This window comes from Symphalangus syndactylus, chromosome 2 (assembly GCF_028878055.3).
Source record: "Symphalangus syndactylus isolate Jambi chromosome 2, NHGRI_mSymSyn1-v2.1_pri, whole genome shotgun sequence".
Taxonomy (NCBI): Eukaryota; Metazoa; Chordata; class Mammalia; order Primates; family Hylobatidae; genus Symphalangus; species Symphalangus syndactylus.
In genome coordinates, this window is record NC_072424.2 from 85,301,953 (window position 1) to 85,316,057 (window position 14,105).

The 14,105-nt window shown below is 41.9% G+C and overlaps 1 protein-coding gene across 2 annotated transcripts in view; it reads left to right on the forward strand.

Annotated features, from left to right (window-relative positions):
• Positions 1–557: 557 nt before the first annotated feature.
• SOBP (sine oculis binding protein homolog) overlaps positions 558–14,105 on the forward strand; it is a 170,996-nt gene continuing 157,448 nt past the window's right edge. Inside the window, exon 1 of one of the 2 annotated variants that reach the window (XM_055260445.2) lies at positions 558–1,150. In XM_055260445.2, the coding sequence (XP_055116420.2) occupies positions 1,055–1,150 (96 nt within the window). In that variant the 5' untranslated portion in view covers positions 558–1,054. The remainder of the gene's footprint in view (positions 1,151–14,105) is intronic. The other variant, XM_055260437.2, reaches the window with a different exon arrangement.

Here is a 14,105-nt window from a genome sequence, read left to right on the forward strand (position 1 = left end):
GGCTGTGATTTCCTTTCCCCGAGACCCCAGCGTTACACCCCCGAGGCGGCAGGCTGCGTCAACCCTCCCCGGGGGACGGCGGCCCTCTAGCCAGGCGACCTCAGGTCTCGCGCCCTCCCACCGCCCAACCTCCTCCCTTCACCCCCATTCATTTTTCCTCAGCGGCTCCTAGGACGGGCTCGAAAACCAACTACACACGCAACCCAGCCCACGTCGCGAAGCTGAGGAGCAGGGCTGGCTTCGGAGCGGGCGCCGGCGCCCCTGGCGCGTGGCGGGGAGGTGGCGGCCGCGGGGGGCGCCGCGAGCCGCCCGTACCCGTCGCGGATGAACAAGCGGCCGCGAACAGCCCCCAGAGCCGCGCAGCATCCGCGTATCCAGTGACGGTGGAAGCCACGCCCGCTCGAGAGCCGGGGGGCTGTCCTCACCCCCCCCACCTTTCCCCTCCCTCCGACCCCCTCCTGGCCGCGCTCCCTCCCCTCCTCCCGCGCCGGCCCCCGGCCCGCCCCCGGCTCGGCTCGCGGGAGGCGCTGGGCGCCGGGGCTGGCGCGCTCTGCCGGGCTCACACACAGCCGCGCACGCACGCCTGGGGCCGCTCTCGGCGCCGGCCCTCGCTCCCCGCGCCCATGCGGACGGACAGAGCGACGGAAGATGGCTGACGACTCCAAGGGGCCCCGAGGATGTGGCCCGGCGGTGGCGGCGGCGGGAGCGGCAGCGGCAGCGAGGGCGGCAGGGGCAGCGGCAGCAGCGGCGGCGTTGGCTGCGGCGGCGGCGGCGGCGGCAGCAGGAGCCGGAGCGGCGGCGGCGGCATCCCCGAGACTCACCGAACTACCCTTCCCCGTGACAGCCACTGACGTCCTCTGCCGCTAGAAGAGACCCCGTTTCTCGGCGCCCGCCCGCCCTCCCCCTCGCGGCTCGGCCCGGCCCCGCCAGCACCGCTACCTCCGCCAGCCTCGCCACCATCAGCACCACCTCCACCGCCGCCGCAGCCGCCGCCACCACCACCGCCGGCGGCGGCAGCAGCCATTTCATCTCCACAGAAACCAGACACAAAAACATGGCAGAAATGGAGAAAGAAGGGAGACCTCCCGAAAATAAACGGAGCAGGAAGCCAGCTCACCCAGTGAAAAGGGAGATCAATGAGGAGATGAAGGTATTTTTGGATCTCGGGGGCCAGGGAGACTGAGCTCTTTCTTGCGCCCGCTCCCCGTGGGCCGTGGTATTGATCTTGGGGGTACCGGGGCGCGCTTGTCAGTTTCTGTAGGATGCCCAGAACGGCTCCTCTCCTCCTCCAGGTGTAAAGCAGAGGCCAACTCGAGGGCTGCATCCCCGAAATTGTTGCCAACCTCAGATTTGATGAGGGGGGACCACATACTATTTAACCTTACGAACCCCAGGTGGGCACGGACGCGTTTCAGGGCGAGGGCACCGGGGACCCGAGCGGCAGTGGGCAGGGGAAGAGGCTTTCCCAGTGGATGGTGCAGTTTATCCCCCCTTTTTGGGAATCATCCTCAGGGTCCCTCCAAAGTTAGGAGCCTCCTGGCCCGGGGAACCCGGGAGAGAGCTTTATTCCACCCCTCTCCCCCAGCTCACCCTCCTGCTCCTCAATCCCGCTTCCCCCCAACCAACCAGCTGCGACGGCGTGAAGAGCCCGTCAGTGCCCGGCGAGCTGCGGCCCGAGAGGCGCGGGTCTGGGCACGGTCCTGACCGCTCTCCTCGCCCGCCCCCGCCTGCTCCTCTCCACTGGCAGCCTCCGCCTCCCGCTCGCCTCTGCCTGCCTCACTTCCCAGCAAAGCAGACCCCGGCCAGCCCCACTGGAGGACAGCTTTCTGAGGGGCGGCCTTTGCAGGGCGCCTGCCCATTGTTCGCGAAGGCCAGCCCGGAGTCCTCTCGGCGAGGCCGGGCTCCCCGCCAGGCCAGCGGTGCACCAGAGGTGGAGAGCGCAGCAGCTTGGCGCTCCAGCTGTTCGCGTTAGAGCGATTGCACAAGAGCACCGCTCAGCTCCGGACCCCCTCGTTGTCCCCCACCCCCTTATTTTCCGTGAAGTTGCGGCGTTTGCCTGGGTGAGGGTTTTATTCTGTGTTGATTTCACGAGTCTCTATTGATTTAAAACAACTTATTTATTTTTCTGCGAGCCATCAAAAAGTAGCAGGTTTGCATTTTGCGGTCTTCTTGGTGTTCCCCATCTTCTGCATGAAATCCTTAATACTACCAGGTGGCTTAGTACTACTACTTGGCCAGTTTTGGTTCAGTTTGTATTTAAAAAACAAGCTGGATGAAAATGGTGTGCAAGTGAGTCAAATTTATTGCGCTTTGACGCTTTCTTCGTTAGAACAAGCATTTTCTATCATAGCTCACGCTTAGCAGGGGACGCATGGATATATATCATATATGTATGCGTACCTAGGTGCATATGCTTAGCTTTACTTTCTTCTCAGAAATGTCAGAAGCAACCTAAATATCAGAATTAGGGGTTTTATTACTGGATAAGGAACTTAGTACCTGGAAGCATGAGGTGCAGCATGAGTCCAACGGAGAGTTAAGGGAGATTTGCCTTGGAAATCAATGCCGTTTATTATGATGGAAACCGCCGTTGATTCCAATGATGGACAGTTTTATTTTTATTTTTTTAAGACCGGTAAAAGTTGTTGTTTTTTGATGGGAACAAAATTCAAACAGTCCATAATAACCATTCTTCCTCACTTACCCTTACCTCCTGTCCTGCATTTCCAGATTACTTTTGCATTTCATTTTAGGTTGGGGGTGGGGAAAGGGGAGAAAGGTGAAAGCCACTAGGAAATCACAACGAGCTCTGGCCCTTTAAAACGCTGCCTAATGTGATCTATACGGATGGCAGCTTTTAAGTTTCATAGGTTCTAGAATTACAAATTAGCTAATTTTAATCAAAACATGTGAAATGTTATCCCGGCTGGATATAAAGGCTGACTGTGCTCGATGCTTGGGGCTCGCGTTGTTGATTTTGGCTGCAGGCGCACTCCGTGGTTTGGGAGATAGTTGTCCTTCTGCAGTATAACAGATGTTTGTCTGAACTGGTGAGGAAGAAACAAAAACAACATTGTGTGAAGGGGAAAAATTACACAATTTTTAGCCGATGCTGCAGGACTAAGTATGGAATTAACCTTGGTGCACAGAATTTCCTCTTTTTAAAATGTTATTTTCCTTCCAAATCACCACCCACTATTTGAAGTTTTAATCCTCACCCTTTCAATCCAGAGTAGCATTAAATAAGAAGTTTTATACAGCAAATAATTCAATTGTCTGTAGGATCAGTATTTTCTCTCTGCTTTGGACCAAAGTAAAATACCCCTAACCAAAAATTTTAGTCATGTTCAAGTATACCATGCCTGAGAGTCTAGTGGAATTGTTTAGTAGGCATTCTTCTAATATAATAGCACCAAAAGTCCTCACTTAAAAAGTGGTTTCTCAAAGTCAAAAGGTGGAAGGGTTATTTTGAGCTCCTTAGTATCTTTCTGTTTTTAATATTAATAATCACATCAACAAAACCCCTCCCCAAACATCATGATACTATTACTCCTCTAGCTCCCTGAACCTAAGTGTAGAGTAACATAACAAGTTGGTTGCCGTGTATATAAATGTGTGCAACAAAATGTCACCGAGAACACAATGTGGCCTTGTGCAGCTTCATATCGGTGCCGCTGGAGCTGCCTGGCTGTGTTTGCCTTCATCTGAACGGCTTTCATCTGGACCAGTGTAAACTAAGCCCTGGTAAGTAATCACTGCCCGGCAGAAAGAAAGGAATGTATACAGCTAGCGTGGCCTAAGCTGTAAAAACGGAAACCTGAGCCCCCACCTCGGATCACATATCAAGGCTTGAAGGTAGGGGAAATGAAAGGGGGAAAGAAGAGAGAGCAAATGGAAAAGTCAGCCTGGGAAGTGGAGGATCAGGAGGAGGCCCCCCTTAGGGAGATTTGGCTCAGGGATTAGGGAATTTTATCGTGGTGTACAGTGACCTACTCAGGTTTCAACACTGGTTGGATTGAGTTGCTTTTCTGTGAGCTGAAAGAAAAAGGACTGGTGTGTATGTGATTTTTTCCCCCCTTCGGGTAATAGAAAGGACATTGGTACAAGTGTCTATTTTAAGTACAGCAAATGCAGAGCACTGAGAATGAGCAACAAACTTGCCTCATCACAGAGACTTCCTTCAAGATTTCCTAATTGAGAGAGTCACATATTTATTTTAAAATGGCTAGAGAAGACAAACTGGCTGAGGTTTAGCTGACACCAGTAATGGCACTGAAGAGTGTCTTCATGTGGCTGAGAGCTAATGCTAGTTGCTGTTTCACTAGATCAGATATTGAGTTACATTTTCGTTATCACTGGTTTAATGTACATGGCAGTTGTAACAAATTTAAATTTGATGCAATATAATTTTGTGTATGAAAAGTACATGACTTGGCATAGCTTGCTTGTAGTGTACTCCCTGAAAATATCTTCAAGTAGAAATGTTTGTCTCACTATGACCTTTACAATGTTTCTTTATCTTTCCTTTTCTTCTTCCCTTATCCTAGTTTTTCCTGATTAGAAAGACTAGTTGTACTAATGTACTTACAATCAATATGCCTTATTTAATTAGTGGCTAGTAGAATTTTAAAAAATCAGACAGCAATGCAGCGTATATGTTTCTAAAGTAAATATTGTGATTATGTCTAATGTAATATGTCTCAGATATACTGTTAGCTCACATGTATCATAATAAATGAATGTCATGAGGGAATTTTGACATATGGGAAGGTTAATTAGTTTCACGAGTTCATCCAGAACATAGTAGATATAATATAAAAACTAATTTCTACTAGTGGATGTGTAAGCCTAAATATATGTGTAAGGTAAATACTGTTGCCCTTAAGGATATATATTTTGTGCACATAGATCTTTTGTGATCGGTAGCTACCAAACAACAATACAACTCAAAATATCCAAACTATGAGTAGAGATTATGAGTCCAATTTTTGTCTTTTAAAATTCTTTGACAAAACCAGCATGATTAGATCAAGCATTCTGTGCTGGAAACTTTCCTAAACAAACCATTATTAATGCACTTAAATGTTTAACTTCTTTATCAATTGCTAAACTACAGGAGAATCTGTGTTAAATGTCAGAGACTCTTCTTTGCTGAAGAAGTTTTCTGTCTATAAATATTCTCAGTAAGTAATTTGTACCTAAAATTACGCTTCAGTCCTGATGCCTACAATTTGAGTCAGGCACATCTGTTAGAGTTTAGTAGTAAACTTACCACAAGATTTCCTAGTTTGTTTTCTGATGGTCTCAATTTGGCATTAAAAATAACCTGTGTCAATTGCATAGACAATAAAGCAAGTTGCAGAGCCGAGCTGGTGAGATAAATAGCTTGATTTTAAGAGAGGGAGAGAGAGAAATCAGAGCATGGACTGGAAAAGTCAGCATGTTTAAGTTTGAAATTGGCTCATTATTAAAACAGGTATATTTTAAGTTTTGCTGTTGAAACTCTATCCTGGTGTCAGAAGCATAATTCTCAGAAACTTAGAAAGTGGACTCAGGATCCCAGATCCCACTGTGGCATTCACAAATTATGTTAGACTCCCCCTCTCTAAGCAGTGGCCTCAGGTGTGCCACATGGCAGGGATGGGGACTAATGTTAGTGGGCACATAGCCCTGGCCTCTTGGGAGCAGGTATAAGATGTTCCTGAGCCTTCAGGAACCAAAGGCTCCAAGCTAAACCCATAAAAGACTGTCCTGTGAGAGCTTGGATGGTTGTGTATTATGGTCTGTTCAAACCAGGAGTTTTCTGGGAAGAGTCTCTTTCTCCATCCATGAACTGGTGTGATGTAGGTAGAGCGTCATTCTCTAAACTTACTTATACAACTCGCAGATTCCAGAGACGAGGAAATGGAAAGGAACCACTCCGCTTCCTCTCGAATCTGAAATAAACATTTGAACTAGAAGAAAATGAGTCTGACAGACTCATTCCCTTCTGCGTTTCCTGCCTCTGTGCTTGCCAAGCACTGCTCTGAGAAGCCAAGCCCTACTCTCCTTGTGTGAAAGACAGACTTATAGAAACCAAGAGGTAACAGAATTTTTAAAGGAAAGTAAAAAACAGGGCCTTAAAAAAGGGCAACTATTAGTGAGCACAGTGGCTCTCTAAAAGGGAAAGTTCTAGGAAAAGGTAGTCTCTTGTTAGGGTAACCAAACTTTTTATATCTTTATGTAAAATTCCCTTTTATTTACTGAGTCTTTATACTTAACAAAATTATTAGAAGTAGTAGAAGATATAACATCAAAATCCCTAAAGTCTAAAACTTCCTCTTGTGGAATGGGAATTCAGCCACACTTGTACTCTCAAGCTAATAAGATTATTGAATATGTTCCTGAAGGAGAGGGGATATTACAGGTTAGAAGAGGAAAAAAAAAAAAAAACACGGAAGACTTTGTTTTTGATAGTGCCAATTGAAACATGTAAACAGACATGAAAGCATGTGGTAAGTGAGATTTGCTGAATGTATATTTTAGGATCTGTAGACCGATGGGTGTTAATATCTCTTATATAACCAAAGGCCTGTGGAACTCTGTGCTGCATTAAGGCCAGTGACTTTGGCACAGATAGGAAAACAATGTAACACGTCTTGGTGATTTTTTAAGGCAGTTCTGCAGCTGTGAAAGGACACAGCTGCACACAGCTGTACACCTGCCATGCCTGCCACAGTGTTAGCCTGAGGGCTGGTATTCACAATTTCACAGCATTTGTTTGACCTTTTTAGGACATTTGATGTCCTGGCAGCAGATTAAAATGTGGGGACATGATTGTCTGCTCTGTTTCACGACGAGACAGTAAAACACCATACATTTTATATGCAGAACCACATGATTTTGGTTTCATATGCCAATTATATAGCCATCCAATTTAGGATATATCAATAAGAGAGTAAGACTTTCTTTTCCAGCCTGTTCCAGGTCAGAGTTGGGTATTAGTGTTAATGATGTGTCCTCTGCATTAAAATCATTGTGTTGTGGCTAAGAGCAATTCTGCAAAATGAATGAAAATGGAGCATAGGAACCATCTTCAAAGAATTTCAGGCTCGAAAGCTGTAGTTCGGGTAAAAACAGCAGGGTTCAGTATATAAAGTCTGCACTGAGTGGGAATCTGGCCACCCTTACTACTTCATGCACATTGATGACCCTCTAGTGGGTCATCTGTGGGGGTGGCTCGTCCTAACTATACCGTTGGATCCAGTGGGATCATGAATGTGGAAGTACTTTGTAATCTGCAAAGGGCTCTTCAAATATTTCTTTTGCACTATTTAAATTTTATGTCATGACCTTTTTCTTGGCAGAACCATAAAATAAAACTGATCCATTGGGTCTGTGTTAAGAAAGACAGCTCAGACTCAGCCCTGGGCCAGGCCGGAGAGTAGAGCTAGAAACTGACTTCTAACCAGATTCAATTCCTGCTTCACTCTGGAACTTGAACAAGGCTTCTGCCTGTCTTCTGCAAATTCCCTTTCTTTATCTCTATTAATGAGTCCAATGATGCTTAATAGATATCTACTTCAGAAGTAAGTCGAGCATATGGAGATGGAAAGGGAGATAAAATGTTTTTCAGAAATAACCATCATTCTACTATTCATAACCTTAACTAGCAGAGATAGTAGCATTTTTCCCCCATGCTTTATAAATTGTTTGGAATTGGGAGTTTCTTTTTGCTTTGAAAGCGGTTCTCATGTGCTCCACTTTCTTGGATAATGGGTGTCAGAATGTTTTGAAGTTAAGTAATGTAACCAACAAATCCTTTTTATTGTCATTAGGACTGTGACTATAGCTGATGTAATCGTCTATGCCTGAGACTGTGTTAATTTTTTATTAAAACTAGTTTTTTATTTTTATGAAAATAATACATGGACATGACAAAAATAGTAGAGTAGGCAAGAAAAATAAGCAAAAAGAAAAAGCCTGTAATTTTCCCACCCAGACACAATTACTGTCAACATTTTGATATATGTCTTTTCATGTCCTTTCTCTATATATGATATATAGTTTTTATAAAAAAAAGATCTCATACTATACTAACCTTCCTTTTAAAACTTAATATACTGTTAATAGCTTTTCATGGCAATAAAAATTTATCTACAGTATATATTTTAGTGGCAAAATAGTATTCCATTATATGCCCAAACTATAATTTATTTAACTAGGATTCCTATTGTTTGGCATTTAGTTTGTTGCTAAGAAAACAACGCGGAAACATGCATATTTTCATAGCTGTTTTCCTAGAATAGTTTCAACAGTCCCTAGAAGTAAAATTGCTAAGTCAAAGGGTATGTACAACTTTAAGGCTTTTAATGCATAGAGTCAAATTACTTTTTCTAACAGTTATAGCAATTTAAATTCCCAATAGCATGAGAGTGCTTACTAATACTACATGTTATAATTTTTAAGCTTTTACATATTTATTTTTTAAATTAGGTTTTCCTGAATTTTATTTGATCATTTCTCTGTAACTGCATTTAAGTAAATATTTGTGACTGGATTAAGTGCTGAGCATTGTGTTAGGTGAGGCATAAAATGAAATTAAAGATTCCTACCCTCAAGTAACTTACATTGTTTTTGGAATAGATGACATATTTCACTAGAACTGGGACTTGCAGTGAAAATAGGAATTATGTTTATGGGGAGGGGAAGGGCATGACTTGCCCCTCATTGGGTGAGTGATTGGGGGCTCTCTGAATACTTCCTGCTGTCTTGGGTAGAATACAAATTTGAAAACACATTGGCATTCAGTTTTGCAATGCCTGGTATGAAAAAATCAGTATCTGTGTTTTAAAATCTACTTCTCGTTTTCAAAATAAATAAAATCACCAGTTCTTTTTGAAGATTTTGAAGTACTTGTGTTTCAGAGGTATTTTGCGAATTTGTAATTACTGCTATTTTCAAAGTGTTTTGAAGTCAACTCTTTATTATTTACCTGGTAAAGTGTTCAATCAAAAATCACGTAGTGTCATTCACAGCTCCTCAGAAAAAAAAAAATCATGTAGGTTGAACTTTGACATTTGTACAGTACTTCCAGTTGAATAAGGAAGGTGTTTGATGAATATCCTGGCAGTTAAGATCCAACAAAAATTATTTTGCTGGTATAGGAAGAACTCAGGAGGAGTAAAGAAATAGTAAAATTTCATTTCCACCTATCTTTCTGTGACCTTTTGTTTTTGTTTTTGATTTAATTCTCAGAAGAGATCATGCTTTCAGACTAAATGTTAGGATTGCCTTTTTTCCTTATGAACCCTGGAGGTGAGAGAGGAGAATTGGAGAGGGAAGGAAAGAGGCAGGGAAATTAGGTATTAGAAGTACAAAGCAATTAGAGTCAGATGTAGTATCAAAACATTGCAAAATGAGGAGATTCCATTTTAATTGTGAATTTTGAGCACCCCTGTTAAGGAAACTAGAGGTCAATGATCAAATCCAAAAGCAAGCAAAGTCTCAACGTAAGTAAATATGCCCTGTTTAGAAATCTCTTTATATATGATACTGACATCCTCTTGCATGATATCTTTGCAGCTCTGTGATTGGTCCGGGAGGTAGCTTCTTTGGAATTGCGGATACATTGGGAAGTACAGAATTTATAATAGAAAGACACCTGGCTTAGGAATTAGAAGATAGGTATTTTAGTTTTGACTTTACTAGATCTCTCATGCCTGTCTTTTACCTTCTTGATGCTCTAATTTTCTGTCGTAAAAAGAGGATGTCATATAGGTTCACAAAAAGTTTATTGTGGAAATCAAATACCTAACACATAGGGTTATTGAAAGGATCAGGAGAATTGAAAGATATAGCAACACTGTAAAGTGCTATAAGAGTATTAGACATTATTATAATTACAGTGACCTATTTTCCAAACCCAAATTGGACCACATGGTTAGAGAGATGATTTTTGTGTCACTTCCAAGGGCAAGAAGCAGTCTGCAAAATGTAGTTCAGATGCCAAAATATTGAAATCTCTGGCACATTTTGATGATTTATGGGAGCAATGATAAAATATTTGAAATAGTGACTCAGTAAAATTCATGAGGTATGATCACTGTAATTATGAAATTTCTTTGCAAAAGGTATTTTATTTCTTATATAAGTAGAAGTTCTTTGATTTTACAGAATCCTAAAACTGGGGGGGACTCTTAAGAGACTCTACTTCATTTCCTGCCCTAGGTCTTCAGGAGAAATGCTGGGTAAAGATTTTGAAGGAGGCAGATTTCATAACCTGCCTTAGTTCAGTGGCTTGTTTTATTACTGAACATCCTTATCTCAAAAATCTCTCTGCATTTTAACTACTATTACCTTTGTTGTTTTTCACATACATATATATATATACACGAAACACGTGTATATATATATGAAACAGGAAATGAATAACTTTTTTAATAGGAAATTCCTTTTTAAGGGATAATAGTACAAAAAAATGCTGAAAAGTAACTGTTGGAATTGTCTGCTAGAAAGACTTGAAAATCTTTATAGGCCATAAACATTAAATTCCTGTCTCTTAGAATATATTATATTTCTTCAGGCACAGTAGCTCACACCTGTAATTCCAGCACTTTGGGAGGCCGAAGCAGGTGGATCACTTAAGGTCAGGAGTTTGAGACCAGCCTTGCCAACATAGTGAACCCCGTCTCTACAAATATAGAAAAATTAGCCGGGCATGGTGGCTTGCGCCTGTACTCCCACCTACTTGGGAGGCTGAGTCATTTGAGCCCAGGAGGTGGAGGTTGCAGTGAACCAAGATCATGCCACTGCACTCCAGCTTGGCCCACGGAGTGAGACCCTGTCTAAAAAAAAAAAAAAAAAGAAAAAAAGGAAAAGGAAAAAGAATATGTTTCTTGGATGATAACGTTAAAAATTTATTTTATTTACTTTGGTTTAGCATCATAATGAACACCTGTGACATCTAGCATCAAACTTCACCTTGAAATTTAAATTTTTAATTTTTTTTTTTTTTTTTTGAGATGGAGTCTCTCTCTGTCGCCCAGGCTGGAGTGCAGTGGCGTGATCTCGGCTCACTGCAAGCTCCGCCTCCTGGGTTCACGCCATTCTCCTGCCTCAGCCTCCCAAGTAGCTGGGATTACAGGCGCCCGCCACCATGCCCGGCTAATTTTTTGTATTTTTAGTAGAGATGGATGGGGTTTCACCATGTTAGCCAGGATGGTCTCGATCTCCTGACCTTGTGATCCGCCCGCCTTTGCCTCCCAAAGTGCTGGGATTACAGGCGTGAGCCACCACACCCGGCCTTAAATTTTTAAATTTTTGATTCCTTGGAGTCCTTTGGCTTCTTCATACAATAGTATATGCGACAGAAGCAATAGTCATTTCTTGTAGCTGTACTACAAAAGACTTTGGTGTTCTTTTTCTCTCTTTCATCTTGCCCCTTTCATGAAAGCTTTGAGATTTATGGCTTGAAGTTTTATAAATCTTTGTTTTCTGCTTTTGTAGCAATATATCAAAACATTAAGGTGTTTATTTTTATTTTCCATGACAAAAAAGGGAATGTTTTAGAGTTTATTTACCCTGACATTTATAGTAACTTGAAAATCATGGAATAGATCGAGTTCATATTGATTGTTCCATGAAGCCTCTGACTTTTCAACACAAACCATAAACTAAACTGATGCAGTTTTGATGCCCAAATAATGTGAATTTGGTGTTAATATTCCAACTGAGGTTTCAGTTTTTACCCAAATGTCTAAAACTTCTGGATCCCATTCCTGGAACTGGTTCTGAAAGGCTGAATGGATTTGCAGCTGGACTAAAATCTATATCCTTGGCTAGGGGGTTGCCCCATAATTATGCATTCGTAGCCTTTGTGTGACTTCAGAGGCTAGACAGAAACAGGAGAAAGTGGCACCCATAGATGACCGGTCTGTAAAACTGGATATAGTCACTAGGATATATGTAAAAGATATTCTGTCTTGGCACAGTTTTCAGTTTTCTTAGAGATTGGGGCAGATGGCACACAGACCAATAGGATGGCTTGCATTTGGCTTTTAATGCTTTTGAGAATTGGTTTTTTGATGAAAAGTATGAGCCTTATCCTTGGAGATTTCTGCTGCCAGACCACTGATAGAGGACCTCTATTTGTGTGCCTAGGGATTGTCATTCTCAAGTCAGGCTCCCATCTCAGTGAAGGAAATTAGGTGTTGGGGAGACTGATGCCTCATTAAAGGGATCTCTTTTGATTGAGTGGGGCAGCGTTCAACCCAGTCCTCCTCAGTAATGTTCCTAAAGTTGCTGAGCTTATTATTCATATTGATCATATCTTTGTACATTCATGAAAAGAATATCTATTTAATGTGGACACGACCAGCCATCAGAGAGAATAAATGCCTCACTAAAGCTTGATATGACTGACTGTTGGCCTTGTGGATGGTAACACTGAATCAATCTGGCTAGTTTTTTCTTAATTGTTAATGCACTGTACCATCACAGATTGACCCAGTTGGAGTTCAGAGCTTAAGTGGGTACTAAAGCAAAAAATCTAGCATTGTGTGGGTAGTTTGAAATGCCAGGTTTGTTTTTGTGGAGTCAGTAGTGTAATGTCTTTTATTTTTTATGCAACCCCTGCTGAAATTTAAAGTCATGAAATTCAAGAAAACACGGAACTCACACGTTGAGACTGTGCACACTCTGGCTTAACCTTGGTGCTTTGTTTCAGGTATATAAATTATATATCGCAGTGTAATTCAGAAATGACAGCTTCTAAGAAGGATAATAAAAGATTCTTTGAGCCACAAAGGTTAGAATATATAGTTTTTCTGGCTCAGCTTAGGAAGCTCATGGTTCCCTGCGAGATAGGAATGTTTAAGGCACATATAAGCATTAAAATCATTAACACACAGAGTCTTACATCTTGTTTCCAGATATAGCAATTGATAAGGTAAAAAGATATAGTCACTTTAATATAAGATATTAAATCTGTCCAATTATACTTATTATTTTCAAAGTATGATATCCATAACAACAGCAACAGTGATATTATCTTACATTTATGTATTGATTTATAGTTCGTAAAATGTTTTCATACATTATCCCAAATGGGCTGGCTAGTAACTTTAAAGTTATTTGGTACTTTTATGTTACTTGTCAGAAGATAATCTTAGTGACCTTAGATTTTATGGAAAAAGAACCTGTCACTAATGAAATTTATTGAAAAAACTTATGCATTGATTTTTTTAAAAAAAAATTTTTTTTGCGATGGAGCCTTGCCCTGTTGCCCAGGCTGGAGTGCAGTGGTGTGATCTCAGCTCACTGCAACCTCTGCCTCCCAGGTTCAAGCGATTCTCCTGCCTCAGCCTCCTGAGTAGTTGGGATTAAAAGTGTGTGCCACCAGGGCCAGCTGATTTTTGTATATTTGGTAGACAAGGGGTTTCACCATGTTGCCCAGGCTGGTCTTGAACTCTTGACCTCAAGTGATCTGTCCGCCTCAGCCTTCCAGAGTGCTGGGATTATAGGCGTGAGCCACCGTGCCTGGCCTGATTTTTGAAAAAAACTCTTGCAGAAGGAAAAAAATAAAAAAGAAAGACCCTTGTAACCTTTTTGTAACCTAGCTTTCTGTATGATACTGTTAACAATTGTGAAAGTTTTCTTTGTTGAAATTTGGCTTTATCTGCGATAAGAGTTATGTTAAGAAACCAACACCTAAATCAGAAAGCAATTTTAATTTAAATTGATCTGAACCACAAACGGTTGTTTTCATTTTCAAAATCTTTTCTTAGCTGTTTTTGTGATTCACCTTTCAATATTTTTGTATTGATGTTGGATATAGATTTTATAGACTAATATGCTAAAATGACTTCCTGTTCATAGGCAAAACTAACAAATACAGTACCTTTTTTGTCTTATTATCTTTAAATTACAAATATCTGAAGCCCTGTCATAATTGAATGCATCATCCTAAGATTTAAAAACATTATCGTTTTTGAACATGATTTGGAAAATGAACACCACACTAGGGGAAGTGAGGCAGGGCAGCAAATAAATGGGGTAGGACAAGCAGAATTCAATTTATGCATTCTTTTCAAGTAGTTATTGATTATAGAAATAAGTAGTAGCCT